The 23327-nt window shown below is 41.5% G+C and overlaps 1 protein-coding gene across 2 annotated transcripts; it reads right to left on the bottom strand.

The window, feature by feature from the left end:
* Positions 1-2318: 2318 nt before the first annotated feature.
* On the bottom strand, positions 2319-19535 carry LOC115213954. Of its 2 annotated transcripts, none has more exons than XM_029782957.2 (2): positions 18425-19535; positions 2319-2332 (listed from the first exon to the last, which is right to left on the bottom strand). In XM_029782957.2, the coding sequence occupies exons 1-2, from the start codon at positions 19149-19151 to the stop codon at positions 2328-2330; spliced, it is 732 nt and encodes a 243-aa protein (XP_029638817.2). In that variant the 5' UTR covers positions 19152-19535; the 3' UTR covers positions 2319-2327. The 2 variants fall into 2 exon arrangements, with proteins under 2 accessions (XP_029638817.2, XP_036360370.1); XM_036504477.1 differs by lacking the exon at positions 2319-2332 and adding an exon at positions 16224-18023 and having other exon boundaries at positions 18298-19521.
* Between the last annotated feature and the right edge of the window lie 3792 nt (positions 19536-23327).

Genomic DNA, 23327 nt, shown 5'->3' with positions numbered 1-23327 from the left:
CTGCAATTGTTTTCGTTCCAGCACACGATCTCAGATCAGGTCACATGCTATGCAAGTACATCCCCTGTTTTAAATAAATAAATTGAATTTAGTGGAGAACAACGTCATCTTAAAAGGGTTAATGTTTACAAGTACACCGGCATGAAAAATCGCCCTTTTTTTTTTTGAAATTTTTTCAGCTAATGTTTTCGATGACGGAGATTCTGAATATGTCGAAAACCATTTTTTTCAAAATGTTAAATCCCCTCCTCTACACCCCAAATTTTTAAATCTTAACTTTTTTTCGAATTGTTTTTTCAATCGACGTGGAAAAATATGAAGATTAAGAATAAGGAAAAAAAAAATAATTAGTTAAAAATTTTCTATGAAGAAACTCATACATACATATTGTAATGACCATTCCATTGAATGTTATTATACACTGCTGGTGGCAATGTGCTCCCATGTATTGTTTTAGCTTTTGCATGGTGCTATGTCACTGGCCCCTTTCTATAACAGCTATGACTCATTTTGGCCAGCTTAGTGGACTGGAGCAAGATAAACCTTCAAGTGGTTGGAAGAAAGTGAAAAAGATCCTATATAGGGGCAGGAAAATCTTTTTTAGTCGGTAGGGTCGCTATGGGTGTTAATCTAGTCCTAACAGCAGCATTTGTGGGTTTCACAGATCTGGAGGTTGTAGCGAACACTAGTGAACTTCCTCTCTCTATCATATAACAGACATACGAACATAGAAAGTAACAGCTAACCAATCACATTTTTCAAATAAGTCATGTGAGATAGTCTGTTCCAAAACAGCATTTCAGCCTACAGTCAGCTATAAAAGCTCACCTCCTTCTAGTCTCAACATCAGTTGGTTCCAGACTTTCTGAGGTCTAACCACTGACCACATAACAGCGACCTCCGTCCATTCGGCTAGCAAAAATGAGTTGTACCTATATTTTAAAGGGCTAGCCTTGTCACATTCTCTGATATGCTGAATCTTCCTGAGAACTATAAACACCTTCCACGCTGCAATTGTTTTCGTTCCAGCACACGATCTCAGATCAGGTCACTTGCTATGCAAGTACATCCCCTGTTTTAAATAAATAAATTGAATTTAGTGGAGAACAACGTCATCTTAAAAGGGTTAATGTTTACAAGTACACCGGCATGAAAAATCGCCCTTTTTTTTTTGAAATTTTTTCAGCTAATGTTTTCGATGACGGAGATTCTGAATATGTCGAAAACCATTTTTTTCAAAATGTTAAATCCCCCCCTCCACACCCCAAATTTTTAAATCTTAACTTTTTTTCGAATTGTTTTTTCAATCGACGTGGAAAAATATGAAGATTAAGAATAAGGAAAAAAATAATAATTAGTTTAAAATTTTCTATGAAGAAACTCATACATACATATTGTAATGACCATTCCATTGAATGTTATTATACACTGCTGGTGGCAATGTGCTCCCATGTATTGTTTTAGCTTTTGCATGGTGCTATGTCACTGGCCCCTTTCAATAAGAGCTACGATGTACATGTTTGTGGAGTGCTCAGCCACTTGCACATTAATTTCATAAGCAGGCTATTCTTTTTCTCTTTAGTAAATCTTATCAATATATATATATATATATATAATAATAAATATTAGGGAATAAATCCAAATTTACAGGGAAAAAATCAGATTTAGGATTAAATCGATTTTATAGTAAAATATTATAAAATATTATTCGAGACAAAACCACTATTTTGCAAAATTTATGTATTGATTAAGTCTTTCCTTGTTTGTTTTGCAAAATAGTGGTTTTGTCTCGAATAATATTTTATATATATATATATATATTAAAATTATAAATTAGGGTATCTACGAGATACCACCATGCTGAAAATAGCAGCCATGATCTGACTCTAAAACCGCCTTAATTGTCCATATCGCAAACACGGAGAGAAAACAAAGAGACAAGATGAAGCTAGTAAAAAATTACTGGATAATTCTAAATCCCGGATTTCTGAATTTGCATTTAGGAATGCTTTGCCTCATCAGTAGAATACACACAGAAAAGAATAATATGTGTATATATATATATATATATATATATATACATACATCTTCTATATACATAAAATTCTTTGTCTATCTATCTGTTCCCTATGCATTCTTAAATGGCTTGACCAAATCAAATCAAATTTTACAAAGTAATAGTATCAGACCCCATGAGTGTCAATATGTAATTTTTTTCCATTTGGATTAAAACAATATAGCAATGGCACTGGTTCGGTATTATGGCTCAAAAGTGAAAGAATAAGATGTATATTGTAATGTGATATAATATTGTTTCACTTTTAATTCTAATCTGATAACACTAAGGTCATCTTATTACTACTTGTGATTCTATTTGATTAATTTGCTTATATTTGGTTAATTTATACTGCATGCAAAAATAAAGGCATGCTGTAGCCTGTCAGATGGTGTCTCAAGGGAGAAGGGAAATGAAACTTTCCTAAGATCAGCAAAGGTATGCTACAGCACTTACTGCTGAATCATTAAAACAATGGTTTTATGATTAGACAGCAGTCCAATAGAATAACTCTCAGACACAGACTACATGCAAATTTGTTCTTCACAACTGTTGCAGCTGCTTCAGATATGATGATGATGATCATGATCATGATCGTCATCATCATCATCATCATTCAACGTCTGTTTTCCATGCTAGCATGGGTTGGACGATTTGACTGAGGTCTGGCGAACCAGACTCCAATCTGATCTAACATTGGCATATTGATCTTGATATTTACTTTATTTCATCATCATCATCATCATTGTTGTTTAACGCCTGCTTTCCATGCTGGCATGGGTTGGAAAGTTTGACTGAGGACTGGCAAGCTAAGAGGCTGCACCAGGCTCCAATCTGATCTGGCAAGGTTTCTACAGCTGGATGCCCTTCCTAATGCCAACCATTCCGAGAGTGTAGTGGGTGCTTTTACGGGCCACCGGCACGAGGGCCAGTTTGGTGGTACTGGCAACGACCATGCCCAAATGGTGCTTTTTATGTGCCACCCGCAAAGGAGCCAGTCCGCACAGGAGCCAGTGACAACCTCACTCGAATGTTTCATGTGCCACTAGCACAAGTGCTAGTAAGGCGACGCGGTAACGATCACATCCCATCATTATAAAAATGATAACTTTGTCCAAATTGGTGTGCTATATTCAAATTGTTGTTTCTGCAGAGCTTTAAAATTTCCGAATGAAATTAATGGCATGTGCTGCTTAGGTGGTAAGGTAAGATTGCCAGCACTACCAACCCCTCCTCAACGTCTTAAGGAACTTCTGGAAGGCACTTTCATCCAGTCAAACAATTTTCTGAACAATATCAGACAATACAAGGGTGGCAAACTGGCAGAGACATTAGCACGCCGGGCAAAATGCTTTGCAGTATTTCGCCCATTGCTACGTTCTGAGTTCAAATTCCGTCAAGGTTGACTTTGCTTTACATTCTTTAAGGGTCGATTAAATAAGTACCAGTTATGCACTGGGGTCGATGTAATCGACTTAATCCCTTTGTCTGTCCTTGTTTGTCCCCTCTGTGTTTAGCCCCTTGTGGGTAATAAAGAAACAAATATCAGACAATATAACTCTGCATTTCTCAAATGACATCATTTGATGCATCTAAGGAGATAGTTGAACATATATTTACACCAACGTTCAAAGTTCAAGGGCAAGTCTATCACCTCATTGGTTCCCTGTTACCTACAAATGAACAACCAGAGTTCCTCCAAATTTACTTTATGAGTGATGTAGGACAACCACCCGAAGGAGGTGTCAAAACTTCAGACTATGGGTTGTGTTAGATGCAATGCTAACCGCTGCCAAAGAGATTGTATCCACTAACAGCTTTACAATGCGTTGAAAAATCACACCCAATTTTCCATGACAGGTTAGGGCCTGGAAAACTCCAAATGGATGCATGACATGTGGCTCCGTCAAATTAGCCCATTATTTACTCCACAAATGTTTTGTCGTCAATGCAGCACTTTCCCCCATATCTCTTGTTTTAGCATAACTGTAATAAACTGTAATATCTATACAAATTATGCCATTTTAATCCCAAGCAATGCTGGGTAACTCTGCTAGTTTTCTCCTTAATACTCTTACTCTTTTACTCTTTTACTTGTTTCAGTCATTTGACTGCGGCCATGCTGGAGCACCGCCTTTACTTGAGCAACTCGACCCCGGGACTTATTCTTTGTAAGCCCAGTACTTATTCTATCGGTCTCTTTTTGCCGAACCGCTAAGTGACGGGGACATAAACACACCAGCATCGGTTGTCAAGCGATGTTGGATGGGACAAACACAGACACACAAACATACACACACACACACACACACACACACACACACATATATATATATATATACATATATACGATGGGCTTCTTTCAGTTTCCGTCTACCAAATCCACTCACAAGGCTTTGGTCGGCCCGAGGCTATAGTAGAAGACACTTGCCCAAGGTGCCACGCAGTGGGACTGAACCTGGAACCATGTGTTTGGTAAACAAGCTACTTACCACACAGCCACTCTTGTGCTATTCTTCATGTAATTTCCAAATGAAATCTCCCTAATACCCTTAGTTCTCTTTTCCTCCTGTGTTTCCATGTTGGTAACATATTTTGTCGTACTGTCCCCTAAAATAACCCTTGCCTGTTCATGGCGTGCTTGCTCATTCCCACCCAACCCCTGCCACCAATATCGGATATTTCTCTTCTCTCACTGGAACCCCGCTTCCCTCACTGGTGGTATCTTCTATCATACCTGCAATTTCACCTTCCTCCACTCCCCCGCTCTCAGGACTAACGCAACTAGAAGCCCACATACTTAATCTAACATTGGCATAGTGATCTTGATATTTACTTTTATTTCATCATCATCATCATCATCATCACCATCATCATTTAACGTCTGCTTTCCATGCTAGCATGGGTTGGACGATTTTGACTGAGGGCTGGCGAACCAGATGGCTGCACCAGGCTTCAGTCTTGATCTGGCAGAGTTTCTACAGCTGGATGCCCTTCCTAATGCCAACCGCTCTGAGAGTGTAGTGGGTGCACGAGGGCCAGTCAGGCAGTACTGTTGATGGCCATGCTCAAATGGTGTTTTTTATGTGCCACCTGCACAGGAGCCAGTCCAGTGGCACTGGCAACGACCTCTCACTTGAATGTTTTTTCACATGCCACCAGCACAAGTGCCGGTAAGTCGATGCTGGTAACGATCATCATCATCATCATTGTTTAACGTCCGTTTTCCATGCTAGCATGGGTTGGACGATTTGACTGAGGACTGGTGAACCAGATGGCTGCACCAGGCTCCAATCATCATCTGGCAGTGTTTCTACACCTGGATGCCCTTCCCAATGCCAACCACTCCGAGAGTGTAGTAGGTGCTTTAACGTGCCACCAGCATGGGGGCCAGTCAGGCGGTACTGGCAATGACCTCGCTCAAATCTTTTTACACATGCCAACAGCACAGGTGCCAGTAAAGCGATGCTGGTAATGATCCCGCTCAAATGGTGCCTCCTACATGCCACCAGCACGGAAGCCAGTTAGCCGCTACATATATCTGCAGCACCAGTAATGCTTAAATTTACAATGTTCATAACGTTTATACTTAAGACACTATTAACACCTACTCCTACTCCGGTAGGGGCAACAATCTCGACATGCTTGAATGTTTGGATGATGACAGGTCAAAAGTGAGCACAGGTGTAACATGTCTATCAAATGAACACGGAAACATCCCTTTCCCAGTTTTCAGAGTTAGCACTGTTAATGTAGGTGCCAGACAGCAGGATGCATGGTTGCTCTTAAATACAAAGACCCTCCCTGATGAAGAATGTTTCCCCCAGCATAGACTAGTTATTAGTGACTTTAGATTCGAGGCCAGAAGGATGCCAAGAAGCAGACCAATCTAGAAAAGAAGGATTTGGAAGCATAAGAACCTGTAGTGATGTTACTGAGTAAGGTTCAGCGCACATGCGCAGAATGGGATTACTTCCAGTTGGCCACCAGAAGTCTTCCCCATGCACATGTGTGGGAAACTGACCCCTAAAACGCGGTCCACTCACTCAGCCTTTCTGGCCCTAGCAGCCCTCATGAACGGACGTGTAGTGGCAGTCTCTGAGGACTTCATACCAACCAAGCAGCGAACCACAACGAATCATTTCGACCAACAAACAGTGAGGATATCAGAGACCGCTACAAACCCTTTACATGGTCAGAGATTTAGGGACATCCTCATTGAGAAATTTGATGAGAGGGAGAAGGAGCTACAGACTTGTGACATAGAGGACAACTGGGAATTCCTGCAAGACAGCTTACTGAGCACCACAGACCAAATCTGAGGCTGGTGCAAAGTCCCTTTCAGACCTAGGGTAATATGGTGGTGGAATAATACGGTAGCCAGAGCCATTAGAGCAAAGAAACGGGCCTGGAAAACCTGGAAGAGTCGGGGTAGCAGGGAACTATACCAGATTGCCAGAAGGGAGGCTCGAGCTGGCAGAAACGTCAGCGCACCGGACGAAATGCTTAGCGGTATTTCGTCTGTCTTTATGTTCTGAGTTCAAATTCCGCCGGGGTCGACTTTGCCTTTCATCCTTTTGGGGTCGATAAATAAAGTACCAGTTTCACACTGGGTCGATATAATCGACTTAATCCCTTTGTCTGTCCTTGTTTGTCCCCTCTATGTTTAGCCCCTTGTGGGCAATAAAGAAATATATATATATAGCCAAGGGAGAAGCAAAAAAGAAGTTTGCCAATGTTCAGTGATGGGAGGACCAAAGAATTGAAGTATTTCAGATTGCAAAACAGTGTGTGAGAGAAAATTGTGAATGATGGTGCACTTGCTTTTAATGATTCTTTAAAGAAAGAGGCTTGGAGAAGCCATTAGGAAAGGCTGCTGATTGTGGAGAATGAATGGAAGGAGGGGAGCTTGCCAAATGTTGACCCAGTTGAAAGACCAGTTATCTGAATTGACAGTACTCTGGTACATAAAGCAATTAAGGATATGAAATCAGGAAAGCCCCCAGCCCATCATCAGGAATCACTGTTGAGATGCTTAAAACATCTGGTGGTGTGGGCTATAGTCCAGTCACCCGTATTGCAAAGCAGGTGGTTCATTAATGAGTCATACTCAGTGAGTGGTTTAGTAGTATCATAGTCAACTGCTACAAAGGTAAAGGTGATGCCTTAAATAGAAATAATTACAGGAGTATCAGACTGCTGGATCAGGTAATGAAGGTCACAGAGAGGGTCATAGCCCATCTCATTAGGGAGAGAGTCTGCTTAGATGAGATACAGTTCAGTTTTGTGCCGGGTAGAAGCACTACTGATGCCATATTCCTGGTTCGACAACTGCAGGAGAAATACCTAGCTAAAGATAAACCCCAATACTTGGCTTTTGTTTGCTTGGAGAAAGCCTTTGACAAGATCCCCTGATCCCTTATCTGGTGGATGATGGGTAAACTAGAAGTAGACAAGTGGTTAGTAAGAGCTATATAGGCCCTGTATAGGGATGTTGTCAGTAAGGTAAGGGTCGGCAATGAGTATAGTGAAGAATTCCAGGTAGAAGTAAGGGTTCACCAAGGATCAGTCCTCAGCTCCCTTTTATTCATCATAGTCCTCCAGACAATAACAGAGGAATTCAAGACAGGCTGCCCCTGGGAGCTCCTCTATGTTGATGACCTTGCTCTAGTAGCTGAATCACTACCAGAATTAGAGAAGAAATTTCAGGTGTGGAAGCAAGGTTTAGAATTGAAGTACTTTAGAGTCAATGTTGCAAAAACATTGACTCCTAGTAAGTAGGAAGGTGAACAAATCACAAACCCTTTCAGGTATATGTACCCAGTGTAAGCTATGGATGCATAAGAGGTGCAGCAACATCAAAGGAAGGTTTACCAGGATGATAGTTTTTGTGTGCGGCAGTTGCTCAGAAAACAGATTCCATCACATGCCAGGGGAAGAAACTAGAAGTAGTTGATAGCCTCTGCTACCTAGGTGACCAAGTCTGTAGTAGGGGTGGATACTCTGAGAGCATTGCCACTAGAATAAGAGAATAGCCTGGGCAAAGTTCAGAGAGCTCCTACCTCTGCTGGTGACAAAGGGCCTCTTGCTCAGGGTGAAAGGTAGACTGTATGATGCCTGCGTACGAACAGCCATGCTACACGGCAGTAAAACATGGGCTATGAATGTTGAGGACATTGGTAGGCTTGAAAGAAAATGAAGGTAGTATGATCTGCTAGATGTGTAATGCACACACCAGAGAGTATAAGCATCCCGAGAGAAAAGTTGAACATAAGCAGCATCAGATGTGGTGTGAAAGAGAGACAACTGTGCTGGTATGGTCATGTTGCGAGAATGGATGGGGAGAGCTGTGTGAAGAAGTGCCACTCCCTAACAGTGGAAGAAACCCGTGGAAGAGGTAGACCCAGGAAGACATAGGTCTTCCCTTTGAATGTTGGGCCTCACAGAGGCAATGACAAAAGACCGAGACTTTGTGACGTTAAATGTTTGAAATATATTATTGTTTTTGTCCTTTTTACTTTTTTTCTTTTCTTTTGCTTCTTTCTCTCTTTCCAAAAGAAAAAAGGAAAAAGAAATAAAAATGGTTAAATACAATGAGTAAGCAGTGGTTGTCACAAATGTGTGTTGTGATGTTCCCCCTATGAACCTAGAAGTTATAGTAGTTGTAGTAGCAGTACACGTAGTTGTAGTGTTAGGGAGATATGTTGTGATTGAGCAGACCTGGCAATTAAAGTGAGATCACTATACCAGTGTTGCATAACCAGTCCATTTAAAAAGTACCTTTGAATCGTCGAGTGACCCACCGTGCTTGAGGAGACCCATGGAGTCAAGTAAAATCAAGATAAAAATCACAATCAGAATCTCAATCAAATCAAAAATGGAAATAGTAGTTGTGGCCAATGCCAGTTCCCCCTTGACCGGCTCCCTGTGCCAGTGACACGTAAAAAGTGCCATCCGAACGTGGTTGATGCCAGCCCCTTTCCTCGACTGGCTCCAGTGCCGGTAGCATGTAAAAAAACCACCATCCGGACACTGCTGATGCCAGTGTCCCCTGACTGGCTCCTGTGCCGGTGGCGCATAAAAAGCACCCACTACACTCTTGGAATGGTTGGCGTTAGGAAGGGCATCCAGCTGTAGAAACCTTGCCAGATCAGATTGGAGCCTGGTGCAGCCTCCTGGCTTGCCAGTCCTCAGTCAAACCGTCCAACCCATGCCAGCATGGAATAAGGAACATTAAACGATGAGGATAATCTGCTATGTGTCATCAGTATATTGTTACGCCGCACGCGGGTCTCTGATTCCACCACGGGTCCCCACACAAACAGCCTGCAGTTTGCTGGCCCAGAGAAACTCGCGTGCCCGTCCAATAGAATCTGTGCCGCAGCTGATTCAACATGTTCTTTACCCACTGATGTCCGCTTGGAATTTGGTTGTGAGCTTCTTCCAGCAGCTCAGGCCTCATCCTCTTGGGTATCACCAACTGCTAATACTTTTTAAGGCCGTCGGGTGTCTCCCAGCGCCTCTCAAATAGCCGATCGTTCAGACAAAGTAGGTCCCACTGGCCCCAATAGCTTTTAGTTTCAGGGCTGAACCTGGATACCTCCTCCCAAGATGGTCTCGCTGCTTCCTGCTGCAGCCACTCTACCACTGGCCTTAAGTCGGCATCTTCCATCTGTCTCCTCTGTACTTCTCCGGTTGACACATATCCAGTCACTGTAGTACGTTTGCACTTTTTACTGTGCTCTTCTCTTCCTGCACAATGCTAGAAGTCCGGTTCATAGGGACGACGACTCAAACTGTCAGCATTACCATGTACTCGCCCCGGACGGTGCTGTACCTCATAATTGTGCTGGTCCAGTTTCCCTAGCCAGCATGCTAATTGTCCCTCCGGGTTCCACAGTGTACTCAGCCACTTGAGTGCTGCATGGTCCGTTCTGATGGTAGAGTGAGAACCGTACAGGTACGGATGGAAAAAGTTAACACTCTTCATCACCGCCAAAAGCTCCTTACGGATTACACAGTAGTTTCGCTCGGGTGGGCTAAGCTTTGTCCTGTAATACGCCATCACATATTCCTTGTCGCCCTTCTTCTGAGACAGTACTCCACCAATACCATGGCTACTGGCATTACAGTCCAGTATGAAAGGCTTGCTTAGGTCCGGGTACGTCAACACCGGAGAACTCACTAGCGCCCGTTTGACTCCGCCAAAAGCGCCCTGTGTAACGGCAGTCCACTCAAACTTTTGGATCTTCCCCAGCAGCTTGTGCAACGGTGCAGCCACTGTTGCAAAGTCTTTTACAAAGCACCTGCAATAGGTGCACAGTTCGAGCAAACTCCTCAACTCCTTTACACAAGTAGGGACCGGCCAATCCTTCACGGCGGCCAACTTCTCTGGGTCAGTACGGATACCGTCTTCGCCCACAATATGTCCCAGGTATCTTACTTCCTTCTGAAACAGACAGCACTTCTTCGGATTCAACTTGAGGTTTGCAGTTCGAAACGTCTCAAATACCCCCGAAAACCTCTCCAGTTCTTGATCAAACGTTCGACCAAACACTATGACGTCATCAAGATAGATGAGGGCGGCCTGCCAGTGTAGGCCCTCCAGTACCCGATGCATAAGACGCTCGAAAGTTACAGGGGCGTTGCACAAGCCGAACGGCATCACATTGAACTGCCACAAACCCCGTCCGTACGAAAATGCAGTCTTTTCCCTATCTTTTTCGGCAACCTTGATTTGATGGTATCTTCTGTGCCACTCTCGAAAGGTTGGCTGTGCCACTCTCGAAAGGTTGGCTGCTACAACCAGCACTTCATCAGCTCCTGCCTTTACCAGGGTTCGTCCGACCGTCACTCCAGCTTTCATCTTGCATTGTCTGTCGGGCTCCACCAACCCCAGGCAGCCATCAAACGGATCGCTCACACGACACTGGAGCAGTTTTTCGGATCTCGGTGGTATTATTGTCGTCCGTAGCGCTCTTACCTCGCTACCAGGCGCGGTCCGCTTTACTACCTTAACGGGGACTGGTCTTCCCTGCACCGAAAGCTTCTTTGAACACAAGTCCAGCTGACAAGCCATCGACGCCAAATAATCCAATCCCCAAATACATTGATCTTCCATCTCCACCACATAGACAGGAAGCACGACTTCTAGTCCGGCAACATCTATTCGGACATTAACCGGCCCTCTCAGCTCAGTACAATGCCCGGTAACACCACACAACTGCTGCGATGACTCTGGCAGGTCTAGATACTACAACACATTGGGCCTCACAAAGGTCTGTCCCGTGGCTGAGTCGATCACAAGAGAACACGTCCGGCCGTTAGCTCTTCCATCCACTCGTATACTGTCAATCACGGACTCTGCACGCCGTCTCGAGTGTGGGGCATGCTTGGAATGTCCGGTCTTGCGGTTGCCCCTTAACACCAGCTCCTCTTAGTTTTCCGACTTTCTTTATTTTCCACTAACCTTTCCTTAGTTCTTGTTGGGCAGTCATACTTCACGTGTCCCTTTTTGCCACATATCCAGCACTCGCCCTTAAAAGCAGACCCTGCTCTACTGTTCTGCGTTTTCTCTCTTCAAGCTGTAGCAATCCTGCTGCTTGTGTCCAGGTCTCCCACAGTGCCAGCAACACACACCAGTCATCTCTTTATCCTTCCCACAAGGTCCATGACTATTCCCAAGTCCTTCAGTCTCGCGGATGTTTTCTCTCTTTGCCTGGAATCCGGAGCTGCAACTCACCCGGAAATTTCCGGTGCTAGATTTGATGTACAACTCGAATTCCAGAGCGCTAGCCAGCGCATCCTGCATCGTACCTGGCCGTGTCTGCTTCACTTGGACCTTGATATTTGCACTGTCCAGAGCATCTAAAAATTGTTCCTTCAAAAGAAGAGACAAGAGGTCAGGGGTAGCTGTAGGGTAGGCTTTATGCACCGTGCTCTCCAAGTCCTGGGCAAGCTGCTGTAGGGGCTCCTCTCTAGCCCTGACACGGGTGCGGAAGCGTACCCTGTACATTTCTCTCTGGCACATAGTGCCATATTTTCTCTGGAGGACTTCCACCAGTGCCGAGTAACAACCCCTGTCTACTTCTGTGCAGGACCCTTCAAACTGATGGCAAACTGAACGGCTCTTTGCCCCTCGTCCCAATCGTTCTTGTCAGCCAGTATCTCGAACTGGTTTCCGTAGGCCTCCCAAGACACTTTGTCATCGAATTCCTATGGCTTCTTCCTACTGGGAACCACAGAGCCACCTTGAACTCCAGGAGACAAGGGCCCAGATGTTGGAGCATTACGATATGGCGCAGCAACAGCAACTCTTTCAGGTTCAGCAACCTTAGGCTCGGTAGCACAAAGTTTCTCCACGCACTCCATTCTCTTGTCAAGCCTGTCCATTTGCTCCTTGCACCATGTGACATCACCACTCATTTTGCGCAACTCCTCCTTAAACTGTTGGTGATTTTCCTACAACTGCTGTTGCTCTTTCTCCATTCTTCCCATAAATGTTTCCAGCTGATCTCCCAGTTGCGTTTGCTGCGTTCTCTGCTCTTTTAACATCTGCACAACTGTAGCCAGGGATAACTCTTCCTTCCTTGTCTGGCTCTTCGTACGTGCTCCTTTGAAAACTTCTTAAAAATGTATATAACTTGTTTGTAAGATCATGTAACTCATGTCTAAATAAGGATATATTTTGGTAGTTTTTTATACTTACACTCATACATTTATGAAATTAGGAAGAGTATTTATTATAGAAAATAACAATGTCGAGAAACAAGTGACTCATTGACTTCGGCATTTTTCTTTCATCTCTCTATATATAAACGGCAGTTTGTCTGTGTGTGTTTCTGTGTGTCTGTTTGCTTGTACCCTCACCCTGACCACGGCTTTCAACCGATTCTGATGAAACTTGACACACACATAGCCCAATGTCATAATTCAAAACTAACGCAGCGAAAAATTTGGAAAGTTCCCCCAGTTCTGAAGAAAATCGATAAATTCGACATGGGGTCGAGAATCAGAAACACAAACCACAGACTGTCTAGGGGACGCACATCGACCTTTTTAACTAAAAAAAAAATTTACCATCATTTTTTCCCAATTTTTTGGCTATAACTATCTAAAAATGCTTTATAGTTATTTCCCTTACAAACCCGAGCAACGCCGGGCGATACTGCTAGTATTAAATGTAATCAAACCTATGATATTTGGGAAGTGACAAATAAAATTTTATTTTCCTGTTATTTCGGCATTTTTAAAAATTGAATCCCTATGCTTTCATTAGCAGTCTTCATCAAAGCTCCTATTGAAAAATACAAAAAACAAAAACGAATATTCATACATACGAACCAAAATGTAATTATCACAACGTTTAATAAAACTCCAGTCGTTAATGGTAATTCAGGTATTTCTTATTTCTTTACTGCCCACAAGGGGCTAAACACAAAAGGGACAAAGGGATTAAGTCGATTATATCGATCCCAGTGCGTAACTGGTACTTATTTTAAGGCGGCGAGCTGGCAGAAACGTTAGCACTCCGGGCGAAATGCTTTATGGTATTTCCGCCGCTGCGTTCTGATTTCAAATTCCGCCGAGGTCGACTTTGCCTTTCATCCTTTCGGGGTCGATTAAATAAGTACCAGTTACGCACTGGGGTCGATATAATCGACTTAATCCGTTTGTCTGTCTCTGTTTGTCCACTCTGTGTTTAGCCCCTTGCGGGTAGTAAAGAAATAGGTACTTATTTAATCGACCCCGAAAGGATGAAAGGCAAAGTCGACCTCAGCGGAATTTGAACTCAGAAACGTAGCGGCAGACGAAATACCGCTAAGCTTTTCGCCCGGCCTGCTAACGATTCTGCCAGCCTTTAATTTGGGTATTTCTATTACGTTGGTGCATAATTATTGCGGTTTTTTAAAAATAAATTTTATTCAACAAAAAATTTAAACAAAACGCCAAGTAGAAATTGAAGTATATGATGAATATGCTCCGGAATAATCATTTAAAGATGCATTTTGTTATAAAGGTTGTTATTGTTTTTGTTGAATAAAATTTATTGGAAAAAAAAAAAAAGCCGCAATAATTACGCACCAGCCTAATAATTGCGAGTTCAGGAACATAAGGATAAAGAGTAACCTCCCCTTATTTTCACAATTCTTGTAATTGAATGTATATAATATACACGCACCTACATACAGAGATGTATTATGCACATACATATGATAAAATAAGTTTCTGTGCGCGTAATGATTTGGCATCGAGTTGATAATGGTCGATTTAACAGCAATTCTGTTATGATTTTTTTAAAATGTGTTTATTTATAGGCATAGGAGTGGCTGTGTGGTAAGTAGCTTGCTAACCAACCACATGGTTCCGGGTTCAGTCCCACTGCGTGGCATCTTGGGCAAGTGTCTTCTGCTATAGCCCCGGGCCGACCAATGCCTTGTGAGTGGATTTGGTAGACGGAAACTGAAAGAAGCCTGTCGTATATATGCCTCTGTGTGTGTGTGTGTGTATGTGTTTGTCCCCCTAGCATTGCTTGACAACCGATGCTGATGTGTTTATGTCCCCGTCACTTAGCGGTTCGGCAAAATGAGACCGATAGAATAAGTACTGGGCTTATAAAGAATAAGTCCCGGTGTCGAGTTGCTCGATTAAAAAGGCGGTGCTCCAGCATGGCCGCAGTCAATTGACTGAAACAAGTAAAAGAGTATGCAGAAGTGTGCCCCTCCTCACGCACGAATTTGTTTTCTCACGGATATTTTTGAATGAAATTTTCTGCAAAAATCTTTCAGATTCGTTAGATTACGATTATATCTTAATTTAAAGAGAGAGAAGAAAAAATGGCGGGTGGCCACTTGTGACACACTTTCAGGTACTTTTGTACCTGAAATTAGAAATTAGAAACTTTCTAAGAATCAATACCCGCCGACCACTTTTTTTTTTTTTGCATTAAATTCCAGTAAAACTGCAATTTTCACCATTTAAAAATATCCATTTTTATGAAAATTACGAAGAAACAAATTCGAATGAGGCGGACACACGTTTGCAGTTACTTCATGTTTTATATTACGTAGTGTTTCGATCAATTTGATATTTTGGCCAAACATCAGATAAATCAGATAATATTATTTTTTACACATAATTTTTTAAACAAAGTAAATAACACACAAAAACACAAAGGATAGACTAGTCATGACTAGCTAGCGCGGATGCACGAGTGCGCGCACTGGGACCACTGTTCTCAAATAGTACCATTAAGTCACCATCTGACATAAAAAAATAATTTTCGACGGTATTCGAGAAAGTTCCTGTGTTAAATAAAGATTGTTTACAGATATCAAAATGGTAAAGTACAGTGAAGAAGAGGAATAACGAAAAGGCATTCAATATTGAAACTTTAATAAATCGGCCATACAAACAATTAAAAGTTTGTCCGAACTTCGTGTTAACATCAGAAAATGTTATTAGTGCAGTTTAAACGTTTGAGACATTGTGAAACAGACGTATATATATAATGTCAAGTCATATTTCGAAGTAAAAATGATTCTGTTTCTTTAAAACACGTTTGTAGCCGAAAATATATATATGGCCCTCGCCAAATGCATATTAAAAAATATAGCATATTTAAGGAATCGAACAAAGCTTATAATCATTTTAACAATCATGTATATATCTATATATAAAGTTAATCTAAACAAGAAAACAAAAACACAACAACGCAAGGACGTTGAACAAATAAAGTATTATTGGACGCTCAGGAAATAAGGGAAGAAGGAGGGTTTGACGTTTCGAGCGGAGCTCTTCGTCGGAAACATAGGAGAAGAAAAGATCCAGAGAAGGGAAGACAGGGGAAAAAAATCGCTAGTGGTACAGACGAGGTCACACACTGAAAAATAAATGGAAAATATATTTATCTTTTAGCAATTTAAGTTTGAGGTAAGATATGTAAAAATTAAAGTTTGTTGCATGCTTGTGTGTGAAAGGGAAAAGCATAGAATTTGTCAATATGAAAAAGTACTTTACTCTCTCTTGAAGGAGCATGTTCCATTTATAGTAAAACTAGATTTGAGGTTCGAGGTTAAAACTTGAGTTGTTTAGTTAGTTTCGACATAATGCAGGGCATTTGCTTGCATTTTGAAAATTCGGGCAGGGTTTCGCTTTTAAATACGAACGAAGCAACATGCTTAGAAACACCTGTTAAAAGTACCATCATTTCGTAAATGGTGCCATATTTTACCAAAATTTTACTTAGGGTGCTAATAAACCACGACCCATTACTTTCATTATTAAAAGATGGATAACCAAGGCACGATGAAAAGTAGATCAGCGTATCTTCCTCAATTTGACATTTCGAAATTAGTTCCTCGTTTTCATTAACGTTCGGCTGGGTTTCTGCTGTATCAGGCTTACTTCCTCGCGAAGCTTCAACAAAAATTAATTTAGGTATTCCGGCTAATAATGGACATTTATCGGTCTTCAGATAAGAAAGCAAATTGTGAACCTCCGCCACGTCCGTAAATTCGTTATCCAATTCCACATTTTTCAGAATTACACAAAAAATGCAATCAATATCATCGTCATTAAACTCTTTAGAAACCATAGGCATTTCTTCGAACGTGTGTACTTTGATATCTGTTTCATTAAATCCAAGCACTTTTAAGGCATTTCGAATGTTTTCTACGTCTTTTGGGAACGGTTTATTCTTGAAAATGTAGGCTACTCTTCTCTTATTTTGTGTCATTTCATAAACAGCGAAATACTTCATGATATCTACCGCGGTTAAGTCAGACATGTTGAAATCCACACAAGTCCAACTTTACTTCCTGGTTATCAGCAGGTTCTCTCAGCTCACGTCATTACACAAGGGCAAAGCTTAATAAATTCAGTTCCTTCGTTTCGAAATATATATATGGAATATTTAATATATTTCCAAAATTCAAAATCAGCTCAACACTCAGATGTGTGAGTAGTATTCTTTTGGGGATTTTGGTCCCTTTTTGTGAGTTACCAGCATGCAATCGGAAATAGGGCAGATAGGGCGGAGACCACCTAACCTAACCCAACTCTCCCACTTTTTTTTCTAATTAATTTTTTCTTTTCTTTTTTTTTTACAGAAACCCCTTTTTCGGGTGTGATTTCGATTCTGGAAAAAAAAAAAAAAACTGGCAAAAATCGCAACTTCAATCCCCCCTCCCCCCCACTTTCTCATTTCTTCATTTTTCCAGAATTTTTTGTGGGGTGAAATACGTAGAAAAATACGGAGATTATGATTCTGAACAAAAATTGTTTGTAAAATTTCGATTTTTCAAAAAAGAAAACCCCGCTCCCCCCAAAAAAACACATCTCTCCCCTCCCGATTCTACAGCCTTCAAGCAGGCTATCCATATGCTAGAAATAACAGCCAAATCTCACACAAACTCTGTTTCCCTTTAACTTTCATAAAAATTGATATTTTCTAATAAAATTTTCGATATAGACAGCGGTGGGGGGGGGGTCGGGTTACGTCTCCGCCACATGCGCCCGTAGACAAAATATTATAACATCAATTAAGATAATCTGTAGGACTTGATTAAGAATGAATAATTACATAAGTTCTGATTCGTTTTTCTAGACATCAAATGACTTGATTGCCCTAAGAACCAAAACTGCGTAAATTGTTCATTACAGATTATTTAAAAGATCGAATAAAGCTTTAATTATTTTAACAATTAAAACAAATTAAAATAATGAAAAATACTAGAGTTATCTGTTTAACAATTTAAGTTTAGGATTTGTATTTTATGCATCGTCTACATTAAAATATATTAAAAAATTAAGTTTTAGGTCTCAAATGTCAAACTACATTTTATCTTCGTACGGCACAAGTGGGTGTGAAGGGCAGAACTTTAGAATTTTGTCATTTTAAATCACGGTGGCGAAGGTAAAGAATACGTACACCCGAGGGTGGTACTACTTGAGAACAGGGGTCCCGGTGCGCGCACTCGCGCTAGCTAGTCGTAACTAGTCGATCCTACAACGACTACCTTAGCAAAGTAAATAAAACACAAAATAAATAAAAAAAATTTTACACCAAGTAAATAATGTTTTAAAACGAAGTAAATAAAACACAAAGTAAAGAATTTTTGTTCAACAAAGTAAATAAAACACAAAAACTCAAAGTAAATAACATACAAAAACACAAAGGATCGACTAGCTAGCGCGGATGCGCGACTACGCGAGTGCGCGCACCGGGACCACTGTTCTCGAGTAGTACCCCCGACGGTTAGGGTTTAGGGTTTTTGTTACGCCGAAACCCGGTGGTGTATGTATTCTTTACCTGCGCCTTGTCGGAGAATGTTCCATATAAAATAAACTATACTGTGTTGTTGGTACTACGTTCGAATTTCAGTTGCTTCGTTAACGTCGACATGATGCAGGGCATCTGTTCATTGCTTTCGATTTCCTCTTTAATACAGTTTGAAACAGCTGCCAAAATCGTCATAATATCATATTTGTTACCACATTCTTCCAGAACTTTGTGTAAAAACTTCATAAAATATGAGCTTCTTGTGGTATTGTCGCTGGACGAACAAACGACGAGCATATCTGCAGTCCGTGGGGTGGTATGTTCTTCTTCAAATCCGATGGTATCAGCATCGCATTTTTCGATAGCATTATCGCAATGCCGAGGAGTTGTTACCACAAAAATTAATTTAGGTTTATCTTTTAAATATGATGCATCTTCGACACATGTAAGTATTTTATTTAACGGTATGGCCTTGTCGTATGTACGGATAAGGTTCTCTGGGAGCATATAACTCAGAATTGCACAAACAAAACAATCAATCTCGGGATAATCAAAGTCTTCATCGAATTTTCCCGGTATATCACTGGTTTCCATATCAACATATTCTTTGATATTTTCAGCGCTAAATCCAAGATTTATTAATGCCTCTTTGAATAAATTATTGTCTTCGGTTGAAGCATCACGAATTTCGTTGTTCCTGAAAGTCACATTGCTGAAAATATAGGCGACACTGTTTTTTGTAGGGATTTTATCGTAATGATCAAAACAGTCGAAGACATCTTCCTCCACTGGGCTTGAGGCCGTGGCCGCCATGGTGAACCGATTCGTTTTCCGGGTTTACGTCTCCAGCAATGGCAAAAACTGACGTCACCCTGCAACGGATTCGAGTTTGTTTCAGTCAAACAATTGTTTCGAATTTGGACACAAAACCAGCAATGTTAAGGATCAGAGGGTGTAGTCCGTTACACAAGATTCCAGTAATTAACAGGTATTTTTTTTATCACCCATTGGAGGACGTAAAGTTAAAATGGGTAGAATTTAAACTGAAAATATAAAAGGCCGGAAGTACTTCCGATATGTATTTTGCCTGACACCAATAACAATTTTAGCAGACAACCTTATTAAAGAGGTACATCCAACCATCCTTTCACGGAGTATGTATAGAAGTACCAGTTGAGCACTGGGGTCAATATAATCGATTTAACTACTCCTGGATAGGAGTATAAAAATTCCACACCTCTGCCAAGCCATGTCACGCGAATGTTACAGAGAAGGTTCATCAGATCCTTATGATCTCGAAATCAAATTCATACCCTCAACGTCAGACAGTAAGCACTTGTCCTGCAGTGATCTGAACATGGGCGTCTCCCCAAGTGTACCCCACCCTTAATTTTGTTTCCCCATTACTTCCAGAAAATAGATATTTTGGGGGGAAATTTTCTAGAAATCAGCTTCAGATGAGGTAGATTTCGTTTATAATGCAATTTGTTGCGAAAAAGATTTTCCCGTGGGTGAAATTTGTTACAAACACCTTTCAGAGAGTGTAAATTACGAATATATTTGAATTTGATGTGGGATCTTTTCGGTTTGACCGGCAGTTTTTAAAAATAATTTCCACCTAACTAAACACTACTTCGTATACTGGTAGAATGTGTTTATAAAACATCTTTTTCTCTTGGCTTTATTGAGAAAATTCTTTGGTTTGTAAGATATTTGTTGTTTTTTTTCTTCAATTTCTGCAATTTCAACCAATCAATGACGTCTATTGAGGTGAAAACATTCTGTGCCGTTTGAATATGTCCCTAACCCTAACCCTAACTAACCCTAACTCTAACCCTAACCCTAAAACAGATTGAAATGCAATAGATCGATACTAGGGTCATAATTATGGGTGACAATTTCATATGACACGGCTAGGAAAAAACTGCCGTTCAAACCGAAAAGATCCTTGATGTGTAAAGGAAAAGAGTGAGCACACACACATCTCAATTTTTTCAAAATTTCAAATTTACTGATTTATGTGAGTGTGTTCTATAGCATTTGATATAGATCAAGCCTTTCATGGGGTCTGGCATACTGGTCTTCTCCATAAGCTCTCTACCCTTGGGCATAAGTGGAAAGGTCTTTGATGTTACCACATCATTTCTTTCTGATTGTTGTGCGTGACTCCGGACAGCATTACCTCTGAGTATGCCATCAATGCTGGCGTTTCTCAACACTGTTGATCCAATTCTATTTCTCTTTTATATGAATGATCCGCTGGATGTGTAATAGTGTGCATACATGACAGAGTATAATATAAATATAAATATATATATAAATAAATTCATAATAAAAATATAGCATGATCCGCTGGATGTGTAATAGTGTGCATACATGACAGAGTATAATATAAATATAAATATAGATATAGATAAATCTTTATATATAAAAGTGAAGTTGTGTGAGTGTCTGTCTCCTACGATTTAGATTCCTAACTACTCCCACATTTTGCGGTGCAGTTTAACCAAAAGCGGGTATCTTATAGTCGTGATTCATATCGAGCCCTTCTGGGTATTAGCGCGCGTCTACGATGAGTCTACGATTAAAAACAAAAATTTACCATCATTTTTTCCCCACTTTTAATGCATTTTTTGCTATTATATAAGGGAAGTAACTCTCTAAAAATGCTTATATAGTTATTTCCCTTACAAACCTGAGCAACGCCGGGCGATACTGCTAGTTCATAATAAAAATATAGCATGATCCACTGGATGTGTAATGTCAGTGTGATTACACGACAGAGTGTAATTGCCCTGAGAGAAATGCTGGACATAAGAAGTAGTGGATATGGCGTGCAAGAGAGATGTCTGCACTAGTATGGTCATGAACTACGGATGGATGAGGAGAGATGTGTGAAGAAATGCCACTCTCAAACAGTTGAAGGAATCCTGGGTAGAGATAGACCCAGTAAGACATGGGATGAGGTGGTCAAGCATGACCGTCGAACGTTGGGTCTCACAGAGGCAATGACGAAAGACCGAGACCTCTGGAGATATGCTGTGACTGCGAAGACCCGACAAATAACGTAAGTTCATGGCTGTTTCCCGCACCAGCTTCACATAGCAGCCCCAGCCCATTCAAAGTACCTTGGATTGCAGAACGACCTGCTGTGCTTACCTTGGATCGTAGGGTGATCTGCTGTGCTTCAGGAGACCTATTGAGTCAAGTTTATCAACATCAAAATAAATATCAAATGGAAATTGTAGTTGTGATACCTGTGCTGGTGGCACGTAAAAAGCACCATCCAAACATGACCGATGCCAGCGCCGCCTTGACTGGCTTCTGTGCCAGTGACACATAAAAAGCATCAACTGATTGTGGCCGCTGCCAGCCTCCCCTGGTACGTAAAAAGCACCCACTACACTCATGGAGTAGTTGGCATTAGGAAGAGCATCCAGCTGTAGAAACACCGCCAGATCAGATTGGAGCCTGGTGCAGTCTCCTGGCTTCCCCAACCCCGGTCGAACTGTCCAACCCTCCAACCCATGCCAGCATAGAAAACGGACATTAAACGATGATGATGATGATAATGATGATCTTTCTGCCAATGTTCTTCAATTCATCAATGTTTACACTGATGACACTATTTTGGTTTTTCTAGAAATCACTTTCACTTGACATGGCCGGAATTTAGTAATAGTCTTGTGGTGGACCTGCAGGCTATTAAAAAGTTGGGTGAGATATGGCTGGTAACTTTCAACCTTGGCAAGACCAAACTTGTCTTTCACTAGGAAGCATGACCCCTATCTTTCTCTCATTTACATGAATTACATGTCTGCGGCATCACATGGTGAGACGATGAAACCACTTGAGGAAAGGTCTTCTTCGAATCTGCTTGGTTTTACTTTCTCACCTGAACTTTCTTGGGGTTCTTACAATCAATTGGTTGGTCTGCTTCCCCCAAAATTGGCTCATTGTATTGGTCAAAGGACTAGCTCACATTCAAAGCTATTTTGTATCTTTACAAGTCCAGAATTTGTCCTTGTATCAAAATCAAAATCAAATTCGATGACTGGCGTCCGTGATAGCGGGGTGAAAAGAGCACCATACAAGTGTGATCATTGACAGAGCGGCTAACCGGCTTCAGTGCCAGTGGCACTTAAAAGGTACCGTTCGAGTGTGATCTTTACCAGCGTCGCCTTACTGGGAATCAAGCCCCGTGCTAGTAGGGTGTTAAGAGCACCATCCGAGTGCGATCGTTGCCAGAGCGACTATCTTGCCTCCATGCCGGTGGCACGCAAAAGACACCATTCAAGCGTGATCATTACCAGCATCGCCTTACTGGCACCTGTGCCGGTGGCATGTGTAAAAAGATTCAAGCGAGGTCATTGCCAGTGCCGCCTGACTGGCCCCCGTGCTGGTGGCACGTAAAAGCACCCACTACACTCTCAGAGTGGTTGGCATTAGGAAGGGCATCCAGCTGTAGAAACCCTGCCAGATCAAGATTGGAGCCTGGTGCAGCCATCTGGTTCGCCAACCCTCAGTCATTCGTCCAATCCATGCTAGCATGGAAAGCGGACGTTAAATGATGATGATGATGATGATGATCACGATGGAATACTGTTGTCATATTTGGGTAGGGGATTCATCTCTTTGACCAGGTTCTGAGGTGAGTCTCTAATTTGATTGGTTCCACTCTTACTTCAACTTTGCAACTTTGCAACACATCAACATACTTATGGTATTGTCACAGACTTTCTCTTTGAATTCCAGATCACTTTGTGCCCTCTTGCTGATTTCAAACTCACAGCATCTTCAACCTGTACCGGAAGTTCCTATCGTTCCGATCATTCCTATCCTTTGTCATCCTTGGGTTGCCTCCCATGAACACTTATAAAGGCTTTACGCCATCCCCCCCCCCTAGTTAGGTCTATTTCCTATGTAAGGTAATGATCATATAGCGCAAAAATATGAAAGTGTAGTGTTATGCAGGTTGAACTGAAAGCT

This window comes from Octopus sinensis, linkage group LG7 (genome assembly GCF_006345805.1).
Source record: "Octopus sinensis linkage group LG7, ASM634580v1, whole genome shotgun sequence".
Taxonomy (NCBI): domain Eukaryota; kingdom Metazoa; phylum Mollusca; class Cephalopoda; order Octopoda; family Octopodidae; genus Octopus; species Octopus sinensis.
Note: the sequence above shows the minus strand (reverse complement) of the source record. Positions and strands in the feature narration are given on the sequence as shown.